This window comes from Dromiciops gliroides, chromosome 2 (assembly GCF_019393635.1).
Source record: "Dromiciops gliroides isolate mDroGli1 chromosome 2, mDroGli1.pri, whole genome shotgun sequence".
NCBI lineage: Eukaryota > Metazoa > Chordata > Mammalia > Microbiotheria > Microbiotheriidae > Dromiciops > Dromiciops gliroides.
This window is the reverse complement of record NC_057862.1, coordinates 472312901-472340631: the sequence shown is the minus strand read 5'-3', so window position 1 is coordinate 472340631 and position 27731 is coordinate 472312901. Positions and strand designations below refer to the sequence as shown.

General features: G+C 37.4%; 1 protein-coding gene across 2 annotated transcripts in view; it reads right to left on the bottom strand.

Annotated features, from left to right (window-relative positions):
* Nucleotides 1-27731, bottom strand: part of BABAM2 (BRISC and BRCA1 A complex member 2) — a 584671-nt gene that overhangs the window by 371752 nt on the left and 185188 nt on the right. For both annotated transcript variants that reach the window (XM_043984330.1, XM_043984329.1), the window contains exon 4: nt 23786-23880. In XM_043984330.1, coding sequence (XP_043840265.1) covers nt 23786-23880 — 95 coding nt within the window. The remainder of the gene's footprint in view (nt 1-23785; nt 23881-27731) is intronic.

The window sequence follows — 27731 nt, the reverse complement described above, 5'->3', positions numbered from 1 at the left end:
CTATAATTAATTAAGTAGATTTTAATAGACCTTTTAAACTCTTTGATATATCAGGATGTTATGAATGAATGAATAAGCATTAAGTGTTCACTGTACAAAGCATTGTACTAAGCATAAATAATACAAACAGAAAAGCAGGAAAGCACTAGCTCTGAAGTAGTTCATATTCAAACTATCAGGGGAAGACAAAACATGTAGGGAGGTACTTATAAAACAAAACGGAGTGCATCAAGACACTTTATTACTCTGGGAACTGGAGTGGAAAGCTTATGAGAACATGTGAAATTGTACCTAAACTTTTGTTATTAACTGATGATTATAAAACTGAAAAGCTAAATTTATTGTATTTGAATGAATGTACTAGGTCTGGTCTTAATTACTTTTATTTAAATGTCTAAATTATGTCTAAAAATGTGTTTGACTGTAATTCATGCTGTTGGGATTTGGGGGCCATTATTGGACTGCAGGAGTTGTTGATATGTAACTTGTGTTCATTATTTTATAGAATCATCTATACCAAGTGTTTTTTTTTTTTATTTAAGTGACACAGGTAACCCTAATAACTGTATATTTGGCAAACTATTAAAAATTTTCAGTGATGTTTCCCCCCTTGATTTATAGCAAATACCTATTTCTCATTTTATAATAACATAACTTGCTAAGAAAAAGAAAAAACATGAAGGAAGGAAGTTTCAGTTCTAAATCAGATGGAAGAATCCCATGGTCCTTAGGATACAACAGCAGAACAAAATACATCTTCTTTAGTTTTATTTCCATTAATAAAATTACATCCATTAAATTATTTGACGGTGCCAAGGGCTCTAGTGGTGAAAACTCTATTTTTTATTCATGAGTTTTTTTAAGGAGGCTGAGGAGGGCAATGGTAGCTGAAGTACCTGACACAGCTGATCTGTCATCTTCTCAAGTGTTACTCTCTTAGAGGATGACTGAGCTAACTACAGAGCCTGTAGTCCACAGGGTGCTACTGTTCCTAGGGTTCTTGGGTTCACATGTTTGACAATTGATCAGCAGCTTGTAGTAGTGGTACCTGGGATGGCAGAGCCTGTTTCAAAAAGGCATTGATGTATGGAATGATGCCTTCAGGAGGCAGAACAAAAACAAGGCAGGAAGAGTAGGTACTGCTTCAGCTAGTTAGCTCACTTGCCACATAAGTGGTAGTTGGTCAGATGTTAATGTTAACTGACTACCCTAGACAATGGTTGTGAGGTCAGGCTGCTTAGTCTGAGGACACTGGTGTTCCCAGGGCTCTTGGGTCCACTTGCCCATAGGTGGCAGCTGATCTGTAGTTGGTGTTGGTGGTATTCAGGATGACTGGTCTTTTCTCCACAAAGGTTGTGATATCATCTTCTTCATCTCTGACCCATCCAATAAAGGGTCAAAGAACTTAAGTCAACAAGCAGTATAAGCCTGCCATGTTTACTATATGCCATGCACTGTACTAGGGAAGACAATACATAAAAGTCAATTAAAAAGCAAAGAAGAAATAAAAGAGTGAGCATTGGGCTAGCATGGACACAAAATGGAGGTTACAACTAATCACAGAATGAAGCAGCAGAGGTGAGGACATCTTTCAGGGTGAGAACTCCACAAAGTAGGGGGCAACTTCCCGGGTGAGAAGTCTTCTGGAGTATAGAAATGTCCAAGTGGGGAGAGGGGAAGAAGAGGAAGCAAAGAAAAAGAGGTAGAGAAGGAGGAGGGGGTGGAAAAGAAGAGGAGAAAGCAGGGAAAGAGGGGTAATGAAGATCTTAAGTGATGTTTCCGTGACTACTGCCCATCAAGACAATAAGGTTCAAAAGATAAAAAAAAGGGGGCATCTAGGTGGTACATGGATAAAGCACTGGCCCTGGATTCAGGAGGACCTGAGTTCAAATCCGGCCTCAGACACTTAACACTTACTAGCTGTGTGACCCTTGGCAAGTTACTTAACCCCCGGTGCCCCACCAAAAAACAACAAAACAAACAACAACAAAAAAAGCCCTTCAAAAGATAAAAAAGATATTTGGGAAGTGGTCAGTTAAAAAGCTAGTAGGCAACCTAAAAATCAAAAGTCAAATCCTAAAAAAATTAGAAAAAATGGAAAGAGGCACTTTACAACAAGTACTAGAGGGAAAAATCTTAACCAAGGGATGTAGGAGATCATGAAAGAGATAATAAGTAATTTTGACTATGTAAATTATAAAGTTCTTGCACGAATAAAGTCAATACAGCTAGGATAAGAATGAAAACTGGGAAGGCAGAGAGGAGAGAGAAGGAGAGAAATCTTTACATGAAATATCTGATGAAATTCTGACATCCAAAATATATAGGAAATTAACACAAATATTTAAGATCAAAAGCCATTCCACCAAGAGGTATTTTGTCAACTTTCAAAAGAACTGCAAATTCAAATTAGGAAGGTTGGACTAGACAAACTGTTATATGGTCCATTCTAGCTCTATATCTATTATCCTATGAACAAGCATGACAAAGACTGAACCAAGACATTAATAAAAAAAGAAATACAAGGAAGAAAGATATTGGGAGAAAGTCTGTTGCTAAAAAAGAATATAAATAAAAACATATTTTAAAAAGAAAAAATGTTTATAAACCTTACAATTCCACATAATACTACCCATGAATCAGTAGCCTGCTTCAAATTATTCCTACCAATTGATGAAGATAAGTGCCCTAAAGCATCAAATAAGAAGATTAGCAATTTTTATTAAAGTTACTCTTTATAATTGACAATGACTGGACCGTTGAACAGAGGATTCCTGCTCAGGCCTTGGATGGACCTCTGAAGTCCTCTCAAGTGCCATGAATACACAATTCCTATAATTCCTACTTTTAACTTTTTGAGACTAGCCTCGCCCTCAACTGGTACAATTAAGGGAAATTATGATGTTTGTGGGTTTGTTTGTTTTTTTAATATCAGCAGTGATACACATAGTACAACAGAATCATAGAATTGAAAAGTAACATAGAGGTCACTAATGTCTACTGTCTTTTAAGGAATGCTTCCTACAATTACCCTTGACAAGTAGACAACTAGCATAAGTGTTTATGGAGAACTGACAGAACACAGATTTAGAAGGTTAAGAGATGATAAAAGGTTATCTAGTCTAACTGCTTCATTTTACAGATGAAGAAACTGAGGCTCAGAAAGGTAAATGACTTTCCCATGGTCATACAACTATAAAAAGGGCTTTGAATCCAGTCCTTAACTACAGATATATCACTTTACTACAATGTTACCTCTTAATGCTTTCTCATTTAGGAAACAGCTTTAAATTTCTGAAGGAAGTTTAATGTTTTGCATAGGTGTAATTTCATTATTTTACTATCTTAACAACCTCCATCTATTTTGTGAGAGAAAGAGATGTTTGATTTTGGAAAATAATATCTCCTTAAGTCAGAATCAATTCAAGACTGCAACCATGAATTACAAAGGATTTCATTGGATAGTATTAAGGTTGAGTTGGCTATTTCCTCATAGGCTTATTTGTAGGTTTAAAAATCTTGGCTCTTTAAGGCTTCTGTGGGGGCTGTAGTTTGGCATGCAATATCAGCCGGATGCAGAGAATTTCACTGAAACTGTTTTTTTAACAGCTAAGGTTTTCTGCTTTTCAAAATGTTGGAAAAAACATACATTGGAATTGAATTCAAAATTTGTAATAGTATTTTGATTTTTAATGTGCTCAAACCTGTAGGCATCCAAGTTCTATAACAAAATAAGTTGAAAGATTAAAAAAAAAAAAACCTTCAACCAGTAATATAACATCACTACATAAGTTTAAAGAAAATCCTAACAAGCAACACAAACCTTTTAAAATTAAGAAATGAAGTCAAAGGACATCAGTAGAACAATGAAAATATAAGCTATTTACGGATCTTCATTAAGTTGTGTTATACCTGTATGGTATAATAAAGCTCAATGCAAGAAAAGAATTTATAACAGTTACCACCTGGATATATCTTTTTCTTTAGCTGCTTTTCCCCAGTAGCCTCTCAGAATCATGACCTGACTACCATCATCACCCCAAAGGTGACCAAGTCTGGAATGGCAATGAAGAGATCTTAGATAGGTTAAAGCAGGAACCTGAAATCCTAATGATGTCTGGAGATGAGGGAATTTCTACCTTAAGTCTTTAAATTGGCCCATCCATGAGGCAGTTGAAATAGTATGTGAAGACCTGAGCTCTACCTAGAATTACCCAGAAGGCTATCCCTCAATGCACCAACTGAGAAGTTTGTCACACTTTCTTACCATCCCAAAGTGGACACGTAGGCAGTATTTGCTTGGTCTTCTTCAAGGACAAGCGATCAGGGCCGGAGCCAAGATGGCGGAGGAGAGGCTGTGACTCCCACAAGCTCCAGATAAACCTGTCCATTCACACCCAAATAATGCGGTAAAAATCAAAACCCAGAACAGCCTAATGCACATAAGAACAGAGTGAGACTGTTTCTCCGCAAAAGAGGGCAATTCTGATCACCTACTGATCAGGCAGAACAGCTCAGCGCACTGTCCGGACCCAGCCAGGGGCACTGCTTCCAGCATATGTCAGAGTTTTCAGCACCAACAGCTTCTGAGGCTCCGATCACGGACTGGTGAGGGGGTTCGGCGGTAGGCCAGGGTGAAGTGGAGGCAGTATCTACTGGAGTTGGGGCAAAGCGCCCTGGGTCTGAACCAGTGGGCTGAATCGAGTGGTGGTGGCCCAGTGGGGGAGGGGTAAAAGCACTCCAAGCTTCCGACCATAGAGAATCAGAGTTCAATCAGACTTCTGTTTCCCGGTCAAAGAGAAAGCAGCTGTGATTACTCACAAGCCAGGTAGGCTGAGAAGAAGCCCAATCACCCCCTGGGCCACGCTGTAGCACGAACGGTATGTCCGGGAAGCAGCGCTTCACTTTAAGGAGTAAAAAGCCAAGAAACAGTAAGCCAGCAAGAGTAGGCAGAGAAAGCAGAAGACCATCGAAAACTTCTTTGGGGGAAAGGTAGACCACAATACATCCTCAGAAGAAGAAGATAATAATAGGTCAAAGCTCCAACATCCAAAGCTTCCAAGAAAAATATGAACTGGTCTCAGGCCATGGAAGCTCTCAAAAGGGACTTTGAAGAAAAAGTAGGAGAGATAGAACGAAGATGTAGAGAAAAAGAGGAAGGAATGGAAAGAGAAATGAGAGCAATGCAGGAGAGTCATGAGAAAAAAGTCAACAGTTTGAAAAGCCAAATGGAAAAGGAGATTAAAAAACTGTCTGCTGAAAATAATTGCCTAAGAATTAGGATTGAACAAATGGAAGCTAGTGACCTTATGAGAAACCAAGACACAGTAAAGCAAATCCAACTGAATGAAAAAATAGAGGGCAATGTGAAATATCTCCTTGGAAAAACAGCTGACCTAGAAAATAAATCTAGGAGAGATAATTTGAAAATCATTGGACTACCTGAAAACCATGACCAAAACAAGAGTTTAGACACCATCCTCCAAGAGATTGTGAGGGAAAATTGCCCTGATATTCTAGAAGCAGAAGCTAAAATAGAAATTGAAAGAATCCACTGATCACCTCCTGAAAGAGATCCCAAAAGGAAAACCTCCAGGAATATTATAGCCAAATTCCAGAACTCCCAGGTCAAGGAGAAAATATTGCAAGCAGCTAGAAAAAAGGAATTTAAATACTGTGGAGCTCCAATAAGGATAAAGCAAGATCTAGCAGCTTCTACATTAAAGGATCGGAGGGCATGGAATATGATATTCCAGAGGGTAAAGGAACTGGGACTACAGCCAAAAATCACGTACCCAGCAAAACTAAGCATCATCTTTCAGAGGCAAACATGGAACTCCAAGGAGAAAGAAGACTTTCAGGCATTTGTTATGAAAAGACCTGAACTGAATAGAAAATTTGACTTTCAAATACAAAGACCCTGAAGAAGCATAAAAAGATAAACAGGAAAAAGACTTCATGAGGGATATTAAAAGATCAAACTGTTAACATTCCTATATGGAAAGATAATACAGAGGACACAGGTCTGAACTGAATACAAAGGGATGTTATGTTTTGTTCTTTGTGGGGTGTCTTATGTATGGGGCTGGATTTGGGCTTGGGGCCTCCTGGGTCCAGGGCTGGTGCACTGTCCACTGTGCCACCTAACTAACCCATAAAAAAGCTTATGGAGGGGAGGGGAAGAGGGGGAAGGAATTGGGGAGTGAGTGAACTTTAATATCATCAGAATTGACTCAAAGAAGGACTAACATACATACTCAAGTGGGTATAGTAATATATTTTGCCCTGAGGGAGGGGAGGGAGATGGGGGGGGGGAAGAGGGGAAGGAGGGAAGGGCAGATTCTGGGAGAGAGTAGTAAAAAGCAAAATACTTTCAAGGAAGGTGAAGATGTTCTTCATAACGGCACAAGTATGAAATATTGAATGGCTTGACAAGCGATCAACTAAGTTTTAAGTCCATAGGTTTTGTTTTTTGTTTTTTTTTTAATTGAGGCAATTGGGGTTAAGTGACTTGCCCAGGGTCACACAGCTAGTAAGTGTTAAGTGTCTGAGGCCGGATTTGAACTCAGGTACTCCTGACTCCAGGGCCAGTGCTCTATCCACTGCGCCACCTAGCTGCCCCGATCAACTAAGTTTTACACTTTGAATAGAGCACTGGGATTGAAATCAGAAAGATTCCTCTTCTTGAGTTCAAATACAACCTCAGATACTGTGTGACCCTGGGCAAGTCACTTAACCTTGTTCGCATCATTTCCTCGCCTGTAAAATGAGCTGGAGAAGAAAATGACAAACCACTCCAAAATCTTTGCCAAGAAAACCCCAAGTTAGGTTACAAAGAGTCAGACATGACTGAAATGACTGAACAACAGCAGCCCTGTAAGATGTCAGGACTATCATACTCTATCCAGAACTTGCTGGGAGAATATAACATCAACAACCCACTGGATCCAAATGCTACTGGGCTCTGGACAAACCCATAAACTTTATTACTTCTTTTTTTTTTCTTTTTTTTTTTTTGTGGTGGGGCAATGAGGGTTAAGTGACTTGCCCAGGGTCACACAGTTAGTGAGGTCAAATTTTAATTTAGGTCCCCCTGAATCCAAGGCTAGTGCTTTATCCATTGTGCCACCTAGCTGCCCCCAAACCCATAAACTTTGCAAAGTACCTGCAGAAACCAAGAGAACGTTGTACACAGAGACAGCAATATTGTTTGATGAAGAACTGTGAATGACTTGACTATTCTCAACAATACAATGATCCAAGACAATCCCAAAGGACTATAGATAAAACATACTAGCCACCTCCAAAGAAAGAACTGATATTGATGGAACAGACTGAAGCATGCTATTTTTCACTTTCTTTCATTTTATTCTTTTAATCAAGTTTTCTTGTACAAAATGACTAATATGGCAATATTTTACATAATCATACATGTATAACCCATATCTGATTGCTTGATACCTCAGGAAGGGGGTAAGGATAAAATTGAAACCCGAAACTATAAATAAAAATGTTTATTACATTTTTTAAAAAGTAAAACTAAAAAGTTGAAAAAAAATACCTGCAGTTCACCTATATGAAGCAGATGACTAGCAAAGATCCTGGACCTTGGCTGCCCAATTTCTTTCCCTCAAAAGCTTCTACCAACATCCCTATCTATCTCTCAAATAACCACCCACATTCTTTTGAGGTGTGTCTATATTCTCCCTTCCTATGACTTGTCTTGTCCCTCTTTTGTACAAGACTCTATATCATACACTGCTTTCTTTTTCTTTTTTGAAAATGAAGTCCTTTTTCTAGCTCTCATAATGGATGTATAAATAAATTACTTTTTTTAAAAAAAGAATAGAAATTAAAGGAAAGACAAGTGGGGATGTTTGTGCTTTGTATCTCTCCCATAAGACAAGAGCACACAGAAGGAAAGGCTTATCATATGCATACATGCTTCTTCTCTGGCCTCAGTTCTTCCAGTCCCCCAGCAAGAGAGCATTCACAATACTCTGTTGAGCAGGGAGTTCCCAATTCATTTATCTGGCAAGATGGAGAACCACTGAGCCTTACTATCTACCCTGCCACTATGTCTTTCAGTCCTTACTACCTGCCACTCCCTTCTGCAAACTTCTATGCAATGTCATCTCTCCTACCAGTGCACCCTACAGATACCTGGCCTTTTTATCCACCCTACAATTTCATCTTAAGGAGTATCATGGACCATTCCATCCAACTTAGAATTGAACATTCCTTCACAATTAGAATGGAGTGAGCTCCCTGAGAGAAGGGAAGGTCTCATTTTTCTATCTTTATTACCAGTGTATCTGCATAGTGTATAGGACAGAGTAAGCACTTAAATTTTTCATTCATTCACTCATTTCATTCATACATTAAAGAAAGGACTTCTGAAGGTATTAGACCATGTGATACATATGATAGAAGTTATACTTCTCATACATCTTTGTGTATACACATGTAGCTCAACACTATTTCTACATGTGACCTCAAAAAAGTACAGCTACAAAAGGCATACATGAATATTTCTTGAATCCTCAACACACTAAAAGGAAATGTTTTCTTCAGATTATTATTATAACAAAAAGCTTCAATTCCTTAATAATCCACTAGTGAAGGCAATAAAGTAATATATGGAGAGAAATGTGTATCAAATTTAAAAATCATTCTACATTAGGAATAAGTAAGGGTTATCTGGGACTCCATAGCCAGGCATTCCACAGACTTTTCAGAATCTACTTCTCAAATTATCACAGAAGTTCACAGGTGGAAAGACTTTAGAAGTTACTTACTCCAAATCTCTCATTTACTTAAAAAAACTGAAATAGAGAGAGCTTTTAATGACTTACCCAATAGCTAAAACTTTGCCCCTAAAATTCTCTGTTTCATGACCATTTGTTCCTATCTAATATTGTTCAATTAGGAGGCAACAGAGGTAAGCGGGAGTCATCAATGGTTGCAGCTTGCCCAGATCAGAAGAACAAGAAAACTTCTGCATGTCTGAACTTAAAAGGAAGCCATAGAGCTCAATTCATTTTGTCAACTATATGTTATGTGGATGTAATAAGAAGCCACAAGGGCTACTTCCTTTGACTGGGCTAACATGAATGAGGAGATAGTGGGGGTGTCAGTGATGTGATGTAAGAAGGTATCAATAAATGGCCTCAGGGGCAGCTAAGTGGCGTAGTTGATAGAGCACTGGCCTTGGATTCAGGCGGACCTGAGTTCAAATCCGACCTCAGACACTTAACACTTACTAGCTGTGTGATCCTGGGCAAGTCACTTAACCCCAATTGCCTCACGAAAATAAATAAATAAATGTCCTCAATTTGGGGGTGAAGTAGAAGGTTCTCATCTGAGACTTTGGAGGAGAGGCCTGCATTGGAAGATGTGAGGAGACGAGAAGGTTTAGAACAGATGCTATGGTGAGCTAAAAACTAGGGAAGAATAGAAAGGATTACCTTGATTTAGTAAGGGCTTAGTTGAAATGTAAAACAAATGTGTAATGGACTCAATCAGTCTAGTTTTTTAACATCTAGTTTTCTTCAACAAAATATGAATATGAACAAAGGACACTGATGGTTGGAATAATCTAGAACTGGAGTTTGGCAAGGTGTATTTAGTGATAGAACAAGCAGGATGGGATCTGAGAGAAGAAAATATAAAATTATGAAAGGAGGATGTATCTCGTATGAAGTCGGAAAATACTGAGAAAGGGATTAAATGTTATAGTATGGACAGAAAAGAGGCATAGGAAGTATAGAATGGCAGGTTATGATTTGAAAAAGGAATTTCAAAGTTCATGAACACAGAAGTAGAACATTCAAGGAGATAGTAACATCAGAGGTATATTATCTCTGTATTGTTGTTCATTCTCAAAGAGGACCATGACATCGGGAAGTGATGTCATGACTCAGAGTGAACTAGAAGTGAGGGAGGGCTGTGCAAGGTCATCAACCTCACTGTCTCTTCCAGAGTCATCTGGGTCCAGAAACAAGATATATCATCAGGACGACTGGGGGCAGGTAGGTGGTGCAGGGGAAAGAGCACTGGCCCCGGGAGTCAGGAGGACCTGCATTCAAATTCAGCCTCAGACACTTGACACTTACTGTGTGACCCTGGGCAAGTCACTTAACCCCATTTGCATCAAACATCCAGGGCCATCAATCTCTGTTTATATAGAAGGTGGAGTAGAAAAGATCATAAAAATTCAAAAGATTGAGTAACTGCTCTGCTTTTTGCAATGAATACCCTCCTCAAGTCCACTTCAAAAAATCCCTAAGCTTACTTCAAAGCACAGCTCAAAAGCAACCTCCTGCCAGATCTTTTCTGAGTCCCCATCCCCAATTATTAAATTAGTGTTCTCTCCCTCTTAAAATTGTTTTGTGTTACTTTTTACATACTTTGTATTTACTGATCTCAATACATGTATTCCCACAGGAGAACACAGATTCCTTGAAGGAAGGGACTGTTTGAATTTTGTCTTTGTATTCATTCACATTACCCAATGTAGTGCCTTTCAAAAAGTTGAAACTTAATGAACATGTGTTGATTTGAACTGAAATGTGAGTTAGACAATGGTATGGTTGGGTGGATTTAAAATTGGTTGAATGGCTGGACTCAAAGAACAGTTATAAAAGGTGGAAGGAATTATCCAGTAGAGTGCCCCAGGCATTTGATCTGGGTCTTTTGTCATTAAACATTTTTAAAATGAAAGACACAGATGGCATACTAGCCAATTTGCAGATAACTTAAAGAATGCTAAACAAGAATAATTAAACAGTGGAAGACAGAATCTGAAAAGATCTTGGAACAAAACTAGGTGGAGCAGTGTAATACTGATTTCAAATCCCACCTCAGACTTTCTAACTACATGAGCCTGGGAAAGTCACATGACCTCTCTGTGCCTCATTTTCCTCATTTATAAGGGAACAGGATAATAAAAACTTATGGGGGAAGCTAGGTGGCGCAATGGATAAAGCACTGGCCCTGGATTCAGGAGGACCTGAGTTCAAATTCAGACTCAGACACTTGACACTTACTGGTTGCGTGACTCTGGGTAAGTCACTTAACCCTCATTGCCTCAAAAAAAAGGGGGAGGGGGGAAGAAGATAATAACAAGTTATTATGAACCTCAAATGAAATAACATGTAAAATATTTTGCAAAACAAAGGGCTACATAAATACTAAGCAATACAAATTCTAGCTAGAACATTAAATTCAATCTAATAAGATTAAATATAACAGGGATAAAGGTAAAATCTTACAAAAAATTTTAAAATTCTGGCTCCTTACCAAAAAAAAAAAAATTATTCTTACAGCAACTCCTAATCAGGATACCAAGGCTAATAGATGCCAATTTCTTTTGGGCTATAATACTGTATTGCTGCTTGATTTTTATCTTCAACCCTTTTCTTGTGTATCTTAATTTTGATTTAAAACATGCCTTTATAACATGTCTTGATACAAAGAAATGAGCCTGAAAGAGAATTAATGCTTCAGATACTGTCAGATACTGGGGCAGCTAGGTGGCAAGTCACTTAACCCTCAATACTTTGCAAAAGAAAAAAGGGTGGGGCAGCTAGGTGGTGCAGTGGATAGAGCCCCAGCCCTGGATTCAGGAGGTCCTGAGTTCAAGTCCGGCCTCAGACAGTTGACACTTACTAGCTGTGTGACCCTGGGCAAGTCACTTAACCCTCATTGCCCTGCAAAAAAAAGAAAGAAAGAAAAAGAAAAAAGGGAAAAAAGATATAACTAGGAAAACATTTAACCTGGCTAATATGGAAATGTTTTGCATGACTGCTCATGTATAGCTTATATTAAGTTGCTTGAGTTCTTGGCAGCTGGGGGGGGGGGCCGCACAAAAAAAGCTTTTTAAAAAATTGATGTCAAAATTTGTATTTACATGTAATTTGGGAAAAAAATTCTAAGTAAATAAACAAATAAACAAAAAAAATACTTCCAAACTCCTCTAAAACCTTTAAACATTCTGTTTTGCTTGACTTTTTCTTTTATCAACACCAAATAATCTTTGAAGAAGATAAGCTCTTTTATGTGAATCCTTGGTAACAAAAACAAGTAGAGGTCACAGATCCAAAATATTGAATAATTTCCTTAACCTCATGGTTTTACCTGGAACAACTGTATTGATATTTGAACTGATGGTATGAAAGCAATGATGGGTAAAACTGCTGGCAAATTAGTCCAAATCAAGGCAGTGGCACCAAACTTTACTAGTTGTCATTATATTCTTTAGGATGACCCATTCAAAGTTTAAAAACAAAAGCCATTTAAGATGTCCTTAATGAATCAGTAAAAAGATCTCAACCTCTGAATAGACATCTTTTTAATAGTCTGTGATGAAGTGGGAAGAACACATAAAGTACTTCTGATGCATACTCAAGTATAATGGTTGTCTCCAGGATAAGCACTTGTGCAATTGTTTGAGTTGAAAAATGAATGAGCCACTTTTTTTTCACAGAGCATCATTTTTACAGGATAGAACAATTGTGACAAAGTAGATATTCGGGCTTGAGTATCTGGCAGACATTTTCTCAAAAATGAACAAAGTGAGCCTATCAGTTCAATGATAAAATTTGAGCTTTCAAGTAAAAATTAGAATTTTGGAAAACTCATTTCATCAGGAGCTTGACAGCTTCCCAATACTTAATGACTTTTCTGATGAGAGCAATGCTAACATTAATGAATGCTATTTTTGGATATTGCATATAATGAAATGTGTCAACATTTGAAATATCTGCATAATCCAATGAACAAATATTTTCCAAATGACCAATACATATTAAAAAATCGTATATGGCTAAAAGATCCATTCAAAGTGAAAGTTAGACCAATGAATTTTAATGTTAACAGAACATGAAAAATTCACTGATAAGGTTTTAAATTCCATATTTCAACTAACACAATTATCTCAAAAAGCTACAAAATACTTTCCCCCCTTTTTCAACTATGTATCTGTTTGAAGCCAGATTTTCTTCCTATACTACAACCACAACATATCACAGCAGAATTAATACAAAAGCATGAAAATCCAGCTGTTTGTCTTCTATTAAGCAGACATTAAAGAAATTTTTTTTAATGTAAAACAATGCATTTCTTCTCATTTTCTTTTGTTTTTGAAAACACTGGTATTCTGTGAATAAGAATTATTTAAATTAACATGTGATGGGTCTATTATTATTTTAAATTAATATATATTTTAATTATCAGTTTTAATTTCTAACATTGTAAACATCAATAGATATTTGATTATCTGGTGTTCTCTTTCACTGTTAAGAGTATTAAAATATGGTTGAGACCAAAAAGGTAGAGAAACACTATTATAGGAAACAGGTATCTGTGTTAAGATAATGGATTTAGCAGATACTCAGGGATGCACCTGGAGATTTAACTGATTGAATTAGATAAGGCTACTGACTGACAGTTGACTGCTTACTAGAATGTACTTAAGGGTACTTAAGAAGGTAATTGTTCTCAGCAGCTAACAACTTTGAACTTTGACACCCTTCAGGCCCAGTCAACCAATCAGCTTGAAGAACCTCCCATTTCTGGGAAGGGAACAGGAAGGAGGAAGCTGAGGCTACGCAGAGAGCTCAGTCTCTTTTGGCTGGAGAGATTGGTGTGGTGGCAGGACTTCACAGGGGAGTTTAGGAAAGCTAGGATTGCCAGGTTAAAGGAAATCTGTTCTCAATTTTTCTCTTTCGTTTACTATCTTTCAATAAACCCTTAAAAAACCTAAATTCATTTATCAGTGATTTTAGTCAGTTTCCCCCAAAACTGGGGGGACAGATTAGAACCCACATTTAGAATTTTAAATTACACATATCACAGGACCTTAAGTGAGGAAGATGTGGTTTAAGTCCACCTGTTATACATACCGGCTATGTGGCCCAGAACAAGTCACTTAAACTCTCACTGCCCTGGGCAGTTCTCTAAGGCTGTTAGCTTTAGAAAGAGTAATAACCTGCAATAGTAGAGGAAAATTTCCTTATCCAGGAAATCACCAATATATCAATGAAATCACAAATCCTGTGTCATCCCCTATCCTGAGCACCTAGCACTATACCTGATACATACTAGGCACTTATTAAATGATTTACTGGTTGAGTTTTGTGGTTGAAATTTCTATTTCTGCTTATTTAATGGTCTATATATAAGATCTACCAGGAAATAGAAACAAAATTTAAATTGTTCAAGCTAGTATCAGGAAAACAATAGCAAAATATGGCTCATCTATGCACTAGAATCAGTAAGCTCAATTGAGGCACACTGGATCTTTATAACAGAATTAAACACAGAATGCTAGATGTGTTTGTTTATATTTTTTAATAACTCATATCCAAAATGAATCAATGCTGAAGAAAGAAGCAATAATCTTTTCATGTAACTAAGAACTAATCTATTTTCCTCTACCCTACATAGAAATAAAATTTGAACATCTAGAGTTTTTAAGGAAATAGTTTTTAGAAATAGAAATTAAAATGCTTGGTTATTTCTACATAAAGTTTATGACAGTCCTTCAAATACTGAAGACAACTACCAATGTCATTGCTGAGTGATCTCTTCTCCAGGGAAAAAAGGCCCAGTTCCTTCAGTCAATATTCAGATAATACTGACTCAAGGCCTTTTCCCATCTTGGTTGTGCCCCTCTAGGCACTTTCTGGTTTATCAATGTACTTCTTCAACTGTAGTGTCTAGAACTTAATACTGTGTAATTTAAGATTCTAAATGTGGATTCTAATCTGTTCTCCCAGTTCTGGGGGAAACTGACTAAAATCACTGATAAAATGAGTTTAGGTTTTTAAGGGTTTATTGAAAAATAGAAAGAAAAAGATTGAGAACAGAATTCCAACAGCCTGGCATTTCTATCTTTCCTCAAATTTCCTGTGAAGTCCTCTGCCGCCACCACCACCACCACCATCAAGTCAGGAACCCAAAAGAGCGAGAGCTCTCTGCGCAGGCCCTCTTTCCTCCTTCCTGTCTCCTCCCAGAAAATAGGCTCCTCAAGTTGATTGGCTGGTAGCCTTGATAGACAGCACCCATGAGCAAACGTTACTTCCTGACACCAAGGAAAAGCCACATGGCCTTGCCCTCTGAGGCATTTTCCTCATGGTGGAGCTTTCCCACAGCAAGTCTCCAGTAGGTGGCATCATTCCAATCATTACAATACAATTTTTCAGATGAGATATGACAAGAGCAGAGTACACTATCCTTGGAAGCTATGCTCTTAACGTAGCCTAAGAATGTATTAGCTTTTCTGGCAGCCATATAACAATGCTGATTTATTAAACTTGTAGTCTACTAAAAACCCCAGATCTTTTTCACAACAATGGCTGTCTAACCATGTTTTCCTCATCTTATGTTTGTGAAGCTGCAAGGCTTTTACACTTACTCCCTGGCAGCATCCTTTTGCAATCTGATTCTACCATGCACTGTGTTAGACATCCCTTCTTGGTTTGTAATCTGCAAATCTGATAAGCATATCATCAATGCATTATCTAAGTCATTTTAAAAATATAAAAACATACAGAGCCAAGTACAGATCATTGGGGTACTCCACCAGAGATGTGACAGCATGACATTGAACTATTAACAACTGCTCTTTGAGTCTAGTCATCTAACCAGTTCTCAATTGATCTGATTTTATTATTATAGAAATCTGTAATATATATATATATAATTATATATATATAATTTCTCTATCTTCTCCATAAAAATAGTATGAGATACTTTATCAAATCTAACTAAGTTTTATATATGCACCATAATAAAGTTTAGTAAACCTGTCAAAAAAAAAAAAGGAAAAGAGTTTACTCTGGCATGTCTTGCCCTTGAAAAAGTCATGCTGGCTGTGTAATCACCAAATCCCTAATGCTTCTTCAAAGAAGCAAAAATCAGTATTTTCAGAGGACAGTGGAGAGGTGCATGGTGGGTGTAAGCTATCTGCAACACCTTGGAAATACTGAATTATTAAAGAAAATTGGAATAAAAGATGTGATCAGAAAAACATATGTGAAAAGATATAGACTTGTCCAGTTGGCAAAAGCCAACAAACAATCAACAAATAGCCCATGTGCTCTAAAGACAAGAAAAGGTGAGGAAAAACACCAATCGCGATATATGGCCCTCCTGTGGATAAGCATTATAAAGGAGGGGAAAATATGGACAAATGGTAATGTGCATCATTGTAAAGGATATCCACACAGACTAAAACACAGATGTGGTTGAATATAAGTATGCATCAATGCACAAATGTACTATAAATCTGTCAGTATATGTTCTCTTTCTACTGGCACAGGTCATAACTCTTCTAAACTTGATCTCTGGGCATTTCCATGGCCAAAATATAAATTACCTTGTAGCCAACCTGGTGATAAGCTCTAGCAAATTTAAGTAGGACTAGATGTAAGCCATCTAATCTTTGGTTATAGAGGTTAATGATAAGGAACTGAATTCCTGAAAGGGGAATCTATTACATTGTATAGACAATTCTACTTCAAAGAAAAGTTTTTCTTAAAATAAATAAAAATCTACTTCCACCCATTAGTCCTAGTTCTATGTCTGAAACAATCAATGCAGAATAAATCTGCTCTTCTTCCCTAATAGTCCTACAATTTTTCAGGGTAGTTATCATGTTTTCTCTAAGATTTATTTGTATTATACATTCAACTCAATAAGCATTTATTAAACATCTACCAAAAGCAAGGGACTTAATACAAAAACAAAATGAAAAAGTTTCTGACTTAATAGTTTAAGCTTTAATAGCTAGCTTAAAACCACACTAAAACTTTTGGGACACCCTACAAATACAAGATAATCTAATGAAGGAAAGTATACTTTGACAAAAACAACAACCACAATCACCACCACCACCACCACCATCACCACCAACCCACCTTCCCCAAGCTTTGAAGGAAGCTAAAGATTCTAATAAATGGAAAGAAAGAGGCAGGATGCTCTAAAGCATGGAGTCAGCCAAAGGCACAGAAGCAGGAGGATGCAATGTCACAATTCTTTCAAACACTGCTGAAAACTAATTGTTTAGCATTACTACTGATGGTCATTTATTTCTTTTTTTACTTAAAAAAACCCCCACACTTCAGAATACAAACAAGAAATTCACTGAGTCCTCCTTTGGATTTTTTGTGGGTTCTTCTTGAATAACAGGTTGACAAAATGTTTAGAACCCACCACTGAATGTCCTCTAGTACAGAAAATTTTGTTCTTAAAACGTGACTCCTAAAATTGAGCCTTGTATTCCAGATGTCATTTTCCAAATGTTGACTGCAAGGATCAGGGATGTTCCTGGGGCTGACCTCTTAATTAGCTTTTGTATATGATACATTTTTTTAAAAAAGTAGTCACAACATACTTTTGTATCTGACCAGGATCTATGTAACTAAAGGCATATGGTTTCCCCTAACCTGATGGAGGGCAATTTTTTTTTTTATATACACGCACAGGTATTTTTTGTTTTGTTTTGTTTTTTGTTTTGTTTTTTTTAAGTGAGGCAAATGGGGTTAAGTGACTTGCCTAGGGTCACACAGCTAGTAAGTGTTAAGTGTCTGAGGCTGGATTTGAACTCAGGTACTCCTGACTGCAGGGTCGATGCTCTATCCACTGCGTCACCTAGCTGCCCACAAGCACAGGTTTTAAAACTTGTGTCTAGTAAATGTCTAGCTTATTGGTTGAAGCCACATGTTCATTCTAGCCTATCAAGGACCTCTTGAATTCTGATTCTTTCATTAAATCATTTTAACTATGCCTCTTGGCTTTGTGTCATTTTATTATTAAATATATAATATCAAATATTTAGTTTAATATTTAAACGTAATTAGTGGCACTTTAATGTTAACCATACTATCGTCATTCAAGTTATTAATAAATATGCTGAAAAGAAGAAAGCCTCTTTCCAGTTTGATGCTGAGTTACTAAACAAATATTCATTGGATAGGATCATTCAACTGCCAGTAATCAACTATATAAAAATTATAAACATATGCCTTCATCCATTCCATTCCACTGCTGTGATGTTTCTGCCACTGTTTTAAGGTCGACTGAAGCAGTCCGTGAAGGAATTTGATAATTCTTTGATTAGTTCATTCTCATATTTTTTGCTACCACCTAAACTGTTTTAGAGCAGGACAGAAAGCTCCAAAGTCTAGGCTTTGGCCTTGGGATTGAGCACCTAAAACTCCTTCAGGAAATATCACACAAATGTTAAGGACACATTTTACCTCAAGAAGCCAGTATTTAATGAATGTGGCAACTCTTTACTAAAAGATTTTTACTCTAAGACATCTTGGCAGATATGCTTAGTGATACATGCCTAAAAAATTCATGACCTATTGAGACAGTTAAAAAGCATTTATTAAGTGCCTACTATGTGCCAGGCACTGTGATAAGTGCTGGTGATGCAATGAAAGATAAAAAAGAAAATCCTTCCTTTCAAGGAGCTCACGGATTAATAAATGAGGCAACATTCAAATAATGATATATAACAAAGATATATACAGGATAAACTGGAGATAATCAACAGTGGGAAGGCACTAAGATTAAAGGTTTCTTGCAGAAAGTGATACTTGAAGGAAGCCAGGGAAGCCAGGAAGCATAGAAGAGAAAGTAGAGCGTTACAAACATGGGGGATGGCCAGTCAAAGTGTAAGGGTGTGTCGTGCATGAGGAACATCATAACTGTATAACAGAGTCTGTAGAGAGGAGTGAGGTAAAGAACACCAAAAAGATGGCAAGGGCGGGGGACATCTAGGTGGTGCAGTGGATAAAGCACCGGCCCTGGATTCAGGAGTACCCGAGTTCAAATCCAGCCTCAGACACTTGACACTTACTAGCTGTGTGACCCTGGGCATGTCACTTAACCCTCACTGCCCCATGCAAAAAAAAAAAAAAAAAGATGGCAAGGGGCCAGGTTGTTTAGAGATTTCAAAGTCAAATAAAACACTTTATATTTGATCCTGGAGGTGACAGAACTGAAGTTCGTTGAAGAGTAGGTTGACATAGCCGTATCTGTGCTTTAGTAAGATCAATTTGACAGTTGAGTGGAGGATGGAGTGGAGTAGGGAAAGACTTGCGGCAGAAAGACTACCCAGAAGGCTACAGCAACAGTCCAGAAATGAGGCAATGAGGGCCTGCACCAGGATGGTGGCAGTCTCATAGGAGAAAAGGGGACATATGAGAGAGATGTTGTGAAGGTAGAAATGACAGGTAGAATGAAGGTAGAAATAACAACTGAGTGTATATGGGGATGCAAGAATGAGTGAGAAGCTGAGGAAAATACCTAGGTTACAAGTCTGGGTGACTAGGAGGAGAGTGGTATCCTTGATAGTAACTTTGAAGTAATCACTTCATTAGCAGAAGATGATATGTAAACACTATAATCTATTCTCTTTCCTCTTTGGAAAACTGAGATAATATTTGCCTTTTTATTTACCTCTAACTTACTCTATGGTTTCTCAGAAATCACAAAGGTCAGGAATAACATCTACTATTTCTTGCTGTATACTAAGATGTAGTTCATCTAAGGACAGTGACTTGAACTCATCAAAGGTGGCTAGGAGATCTCTGCTTATCTTGGAGGTCCCTCTACCAGCTATTTTTTTACTAGTCTTTTCCAGTCTTAAAGGGCTTTCCCTGGTAAGAAAAACAGAAGGAAGATAAGGATTCAGCAGCTCAGGATGCAGCTACATGGAACAAAGGGCAGTAAGGAATTCAAGTACCAGCTGTACCTCAGCCATTTATTGGTTATATGACACTGGACAAAGCACTGAAGCATCATTGGTCTCCCTTTCCTCATCTCTTAAACGAGGATGATAATAATAGCACCTCCCTCACAGGACTGTTGAGTCAAATGAGATGAGAGAGGGAGAAAGGGAATAAGGGATAGAGGGAGGAAGAAAGAAAGAAAGAAAGGACGGATGCAAGGAGATAATATATGAAAAAACACTTTGGAAAGAGCTAAATCAACATAAGGTCATCAAAATAACATGTTACTATAGGCTTTATTACTCACTCCTCTACAAAAAAGGCACAAGGTTATAAAAACTTTCTAAGGAATAAATAAAACCCTTTCCATTAGGTACACAGATAAGTATTCATAGTTCATATATAATTCATAGGTATGTCAACTATATAGACATAGTTCAAATAACACTAGAAACTTTGCAGAACTATTCTTCAGCAAGCAAAGATAAAGCAACATTTTTATATAATAGGCAGAAATATTAAATCAAGAAATCACATTCTCTCTACAGAAACCATGAAAAATACAATCCTGTCCAAGTGAAATCATATTTTAATTACAATATCTTTTCATTCCAACTAATAAATTGTTTATTGCAGCATAACCCACCATGCACAGGACATGGGTCTTCACTCCTGAGACAATGCTGAAATCCAGTCCAATTTTACCACTTACTCTACCACACAAAAAGACTACTGGAACAATTTAAAAAAATCCTGCTGACTAAAACTTTAATTCTCAGTGTGCAGCAGAAAACTATGGTAAGCACTAAGTATTATGCTCAAACTAAATGTTTCAGATGTGGCTCATTAAACTGACGTGTATCGTACTTTGGCCAGTATCTTACAGCGTTGCACTGATTTAATTTTTTTTTTATTCTGAACTTGATCACTGAAAAGAACATTTCCATACACAAACAGAAGAACACAAAAATAGGATTCTACATAAAACCATGAATCTCCACTTTTTAAAAGTATATAATAAATTCTACATGTTACTTTCAAAACTGTCATCCTTATTTTCCTTCTGAACTTCCTTTAGGTCTTGACTGTGTATTTTTTATATGTTCCAATGGTCCTCTTTTTCTTTTTAATCATTATGTTTAATCTACTCTACACTCCTTCAACACGATATCAAATTAATGGAGATAAAGAAGGAAGGGGGAGGGAACCTTGTGACAAAAAAGCATAATCAAACTCACTCAAATTGCTGCCAAAAAAAAAAAAAATGGGTGTCTCTATATCTTATCTCCATCACCTCTCTGTAAAGAGAAGTCCTCTGAAAACAAAGCCATTACTTTGGCAGACTTAAGTTTTTCAAAGTTGTTTTCCTTAAAATGTTGTTGACTTTGTGTATCAATTATTCTCCTGGATCTGGCCACTTCATTCTACATTAATTCATACTACCCAAGATCCTCTGAAGTCATCGTTTTTGTCATTTTTTATGGCACAATGATATTCTATTATGTTCATGTACCACAATTTATTCAGCCATTCCACAATCATCTAAAAAGCAATCTAAAGTACTCCCTTTACAGTCTAGTTCTTATATTTTCTTTCCTCCCCCCTTTTAATTCCCCTATCAAGATTAGAAAATTTTATTAAATGTGATAACTATTTCCCCCCTGGTTTTATACTCCCTCTTAACAATCCTAACCCAAACCTCAATGTTTCTCAGTTGAGTTTGATGTACTTCTATACCAAACTCATTGTATGTGTGTGTATGTGTCTATGTGTTCAACCTTTGGTTTCTCTATTTCAGATAGAAGTTAGGTTCATCTGATGCCCACTGCAGCTATATTTGTATATTTTCATATACCACAATTATGAGAAATATCAAATTCCACCTTCTTCCTCCCTTCCACAATACTATATTTCTCACTTTATTCTCCCTTCTTTTTCCCCTCTTAAAACCCTCAGAACAAAACCAATCTCCCCCAGGTCATCTATTTTTCCTGTCTTACTCCCTCAATATCCTATAATATACTGAAGGAATGTTTATTTCTTTGCACCCATTAAAATGTTAGCACTATATCAGCACATATCCCTTTCTGTTTTTTGTTTTTTGGGGGGTTTTTGCGGGGCAATGGGGGTTAAGTGACTTGCTCAGGGTCACACAGCAAGTAAGTGTCAAGTGTCTGAGGCCGGATTTGAACTCCGGAACTCCTGAATCCAGGGCCAGTGTTTTTATCTACTGCGCTACCTAGCCACCCCCCACATATCCCTTTCTAATTACTAAAATAAATGTACTTTTCTAAGGTCTCTTGATTCTGTGTTTGTATTTAATAATTCCTATTGGAACATCAATCTTTTCATCAGAAATGCCTGAAAGTCCTTATTCCATTAAAGATATATTTTTGTCCTGTGATCCAATATATCTGGGGAGTTTTACATTTTTGATTGCTTGGAATATAATGTCCAAACTTTTTTTTTAATCATAGTTTTTAGGAAGTCTGATGGTTCTAAAAATTATCTCTCTTTTGGCCTATTTTCTAGGTTAGTTGTTTCTTCAATTAGAAATCTTATATTTTCTTCTACTTTTTCATCATTTCTTACTGTCTCATGGCATTCCTGATTTCCTTGGGTCTTCTCTAGTTTCAAGGATTCCACCACTTCTTGAAGATTTAGCACTTTCTCTTCTAAGCTAGAATTTTTTTCCCCCAAAAAAAGCTTTTATTAAGAGAGTTTGGTTTTTGTTTTTGGTTTTTTTTTTAGCATTTTCTTCCTTTATTTCTTCTAGTAGTTATTTATTTATTTATTTATTTATTTATTTAAATTTTTTTTAGTGAGGCAATTGGGGTTAAGTGGCTTGCCCAGGGTCACACAGCTAGTGTTAAGTGTCTGAGGCCGGATTTGAACTCAGGTACTCCTGACTCCAGGGCCGGTGCTTTATCCACTGCGCCACCTAGCTGCCCCTTCTTCTAGTATTTATATAGTCCTTATGGAAAATCAATTTTTTTCCTTTGAGTCTCAACTTTCAATTGTTATGAAGATAGATTTTCAAAAGTTTTTATAGTGAAGTATGGCTTGATGCCAGGGCCTGACTGCTTCCTGATTCATTTTTTTTTGTTTTGGTTTGTTTTGGTTTGGTTTTTGCAGGGCAACAAGGGTTAAGTGACTTGCCAAGAGTCACACAGCTAGTAAGTGTCAAATGTCTGAGGCCGGATTTGAACTCAGGTACTCTTGACTCCAGGGCCGGTGCTCTATCCACTGCGCCACCTAGCTGCCCCCTGATTCACTTTTAAGTGAGGTGGTTGACTCTGTTTCTTTTCACCCTCAATCCCTGAGGTTCTCACCTCCTGAGATTAGATCCTCCTAGATCTTTGAAATTAAAGGCATTAGGTATTCAGAGTCCTCTCTGACATTTCAGGACAGTGTCAGGGACCTCAGATCTGCTGGGCCTGCACACTCCAGGTATGAGGACTAAGGTACTACACTAGTCAATAGGACTTATCTGGGTTCTCAGGTCCTCACCCTTGAGCTTTTTTTGGAGAAGGGGGAAAGGGGTAGAAGACTGTTCTTGCTACCTTTGGTATAAAGTCTTGTAGGCTGCACATGTCTTGTCTCTGGTTGAGCCAGCCCTCATTTTTCTTGAGGAGTTTGCTTTCCTGTTACCTGTAGGCTTCTGGAAGACTTTTGTACAGTTCTAGGATGACAGAGATCACTTAGTATAGTTTCTCACTGGATTTCTTGATCATTACTTGGTACTATATGAACTTCACCATTTTGCACAATTAGTACAGGGGAACTGGACAGTCAGCTTCTCAGACAGCCATCTTCTCTTAAATGAATTTAAATTATTCTGAAAATAAAACTGCACTAAATGATCTAATTATTAACATTACAGAAGCAAAAGGGTTATGTTTATTCACACGTCAGAGAAAAAAATGGATTGGGTATGGATAGCAAGGGGTAGGATGCAGTGACAAACTGCATAACAAGCAAATTTCTCTATTTTTTTCAACATCAAATAATCACCAGATAAGTATGCCAAAGATACTCACATGCAGAGCAGAGGGATCTGGCAGAAACTCAGAATCTTCTCCAAAGATAAAATCAGGGGGCAACTCTGGGTAATGAGCATTGAAAATAATATCCCCTAAGGCAGAAGAAAATGAAATGCATTTTATAATTCCATGTTAAAATCAAAATATCCTTAGTGTTACACAAAAAACTCTAGATCTTTTTTGTTTTTAATGCAATTCAAGGGAAAACAACAAAAGCAATAATTATTCGTTCCTTTTTTAAAAGGACCATGTCATTCATTATGCAGATATCCTAAAATATGTAAACACTAAAAACTATATATAAACAAAAGTTTCTAATTCACATGTAAAAATCTATAAATAAACTTGTAATACATAATAAACAGAAATAGCATGGCATACTGGATAGAGAACTGAGTTGGAAGTACTATATAAATGTAGTATACTATTTTTAAAATTTTTTTTAAACAAAGAGATGAGCAGGATGCTATCAGAAAAAACGTGGAAAGACCTACATGAGCTGATGCAAAGTGAAATGTAAGACCCTGAGCCCAAGAGCCTTGGAATAGCAATGCTTGCCAACCGGTGCCCTCAGTCATTATCCTGGAAAGCAATGTAGAAATGAAGCCTGGAAAGTGGTCCTGCAGTATTACAGCCACTACAACTGAAGACACAGAAAAGAAAGTTCTTGCTACCAAAGTTCTTGGCACTATCAAATGTTTCAGCATCAGAAACTGATATCATTTTATCAGTGAGCAAGAAAGAAACTGTTACGGTAAGGATCTTTCTTGTCCAACTATTTAAAACTACATACCTTAGAAGGGGCAACAAGAGAGAGTCTGGGAAATTCATGAATGCACACTGGCAAAGATATTCAGGAATAGGTCAGAAAGATGCTGTAGGTTTAGGTCTTTTCAACACAAATGCCTGAAAGTCCTCTTTTTCATTGAAGTCCTATTTTTTTCCTCTGAAAGATTATACTAAGTTTTGCTGGGTACATGAGTCTTGGCTGTAGTCCCAGTTCCTTTGCCCTCTGGAATATCATATTCCATGCCCTCCGGTCCTTTAATGTAGATGCTGCTCAATCTTGTGTTTGATGTCAAAATTTGTTTTTTTTTACATATATTTTGGAAAATAAAATTCTATTCAACCATTAATAAATAAATAAATAAATAAACAAACAAATAAATAAATAAATAGGAAAAAAAAAGAAAGATGCTATTGGGACCATTGGCCTAGTAGCTTAGCATCACCTGGTCATCAAATTACATGTTAGATTCCTTCATTGGTTAATTAGGATCAAAGAATCTTGCAGCAAGACCTAAAAGGGGTTTTTGAAGCCATTTAGCCATTTTACATATGAGGAGACAAAAGACCAACGAGGCAAAGTGACTTGCACAACACCACACAGGCATTAAGGTTTGAAAACGTTTTTTTTGAAACTAGGGTTTGAATCCAAGTCCTCTAACTCCAAATGCAGTTTCTCTTCCACCAATATCATGTTGCATAATGAAGTGACACTCTTTCTGTAGACTTACAAAAGTAAAGCAAACTATGAGCTACTATGGACTGGTAGAAATACACACACACACACACACACACACACACACATACACACATTGTAGTACCCCAAGTATCACAGCTATACATAAACTGTACCAGTGTCACAAAAGTACTTGTGTAGTTCTGGGGAAGGAAGGCCTTTCCCATTAGAAGGATCAAAGTACAGACAGCACTGCAGTCAAGTCTTGAAGGATAGTTTCACTATCTATATCCTATACCTTTTCCACCAGCATTCTTTCCCTGTTGTCACCTTCACTGAAATTGATTTCTCCATTATTACATAACTTTTCCCATAAAATTATCCAGGGGAGCTCTATTGGACTGACAGGATAAGGCAGAAAGGCTACTTTACTCCACGTATCCTACTGTTATATCTACTCCCTTGTTCTTGCAGATTAAAAGTTTTGAAAACCAGCAGGATTAAATTGTGACTCCCGTAGGGTAAATTAAATCTAAATTTCAATGAAAAGAAAACAAGTGTCATCCTGGACTCCTCACTTTCTCTCACTGTTTCCATTCCATAGCCATTCAGTTATCATGCCCTGATGTTTGCAACATCTCTCTCTCTCTCTCTCTCTCTCTCTCTCTCTCTCTCTCACTCACTCACACACACACACACACCTACCTCACAAAATTGCTATGAGGATGAAATGAGATAATATTTGTAATAAATGCTTGGCACAGTGCCTAAAACATAAGAAACACTATATTTCTGCTTGGTCCCTTCCCTTTTCTTCCCACTGTATACAACCCCTTCTCTTTTCCAACACTGCCACCATGGTATAAGGCCCTCATCATCTTGTGCCTAGATTATTCAATCAACTCCAATGATTTCCTATTGCAAGCTGGATCAAATATAAAATCCTCTGTTCAGCTTCTAAATTACTTCATAACCTCACCACTTCTGCTTTTCCATTCTTCTTATGCCTTATTCCCCTCCATATACCCTGTAATTCAGAGATACTAGGTTCTTGGCTGTTCTTAACACATCTCTGGCCTCTGAGCATTTTCACTGGTCCTCCATGCCTGTGCTGTACTTCCTCATTTCCACCTCAGCTTCCCCAGCTTTCCTCAAGTCTCAGATGAAGAGCCACCATCTGCAAGAAGCCTTCCCAACTTCTTCATTCTAGTGCCTTCCCTCTGACACTACCCCCAGTCATGACATCACATGGGGTCACAAAACTGAATGTGAGGGTCAAGAAAAATCTGACAACAGTAAAAGGTTATATATACCTATTTTATATACCCATATACCTGGGGTCACTGTGGGAAAATATGAGCCCCCCTCAAAGGCTGATTGAAGTTGTTACTATCTGGGAGGTGAATTTCAGTGAGGAGAAGGGTGCTTACTAATGGCTCCTTTCCTCCCCCCTCCCCAGCAATCAGGATCACATGATGAGAGAGACCCAAGGCTGGTCACATGGGGGAGTAGTTTAGAGGGCTGTTCCTGCCTCACCTCTGAGGAAGAAGGGAGGAAGTTTAGAGGGCTGCCCCTTTGACTATACTGCATTCCAACTGGCTAGCATTTGGTGCCAGCGAGAAGACTGTAACTGAGGAAGAAGGGAGGGGCCAGCCAAGTTAAGAGATAAAAGGGCTCCCGAGTCCCATGCTCACTGCCATTTCCATTAGGGAGCTGGCCCATTTGTGCGGAAATGTATAAAGACTTTTGCTACTTCTCCAACACTGAGTCCCAGAAATTTTTAAATAGGGTTTCTCACAGTCACATAAAAATTTCTTGAGCAAAAAGCAGTCACAAGTGGAAAAAAGTTTAAGAAGCCCTGCTGTATACTGTTGGCCCCACCACTGGACAGTGAGTTCCTTGAGAGCAGGGCCTGTTTTTTTTGCCATTCTTTGTATCACCAGCACTTAGCACAATATCTAGCATATGTACGGAATTTAATAAATGCAAGCTCACTAACTAACAAAATTTACCTTTTATGGTTCTCATCATTTTACCTCCAATCTCCAGTGTCTAATACAATGCCATGCACAAAGTAAGGTGCTCAACAAAAGTTAACTAAATAAATTTCTGAAATATCTTGCCTTAAGACTTCTAAATTCATGCTTTAAATAAAATTTGGCACTATTTTTATGCTAAAAACAAACGCAAGAAAGTAAAATATCTATTGGAAACAACTTGTATAAAACAGTACTAATTATCAAATGAGAAATAATATCATTATTTTGATAATTACTAAAAACAGTCAGAATAGAAGCGAAAAATATAAAAGTCAGCTATAATCACTGTTGCAAGGGGCTGTGGAAAGGCATGGACAAGAAATATACTTCTGATGAATCTGTGAATTGGTGAATTTGTCCAACCATTCTGAAAAGCAGTTCAAAATTATGCTTAGAAAGTGATCTCAAAGAAGAAAAATCCCAAAAATATTTAAATTAACAC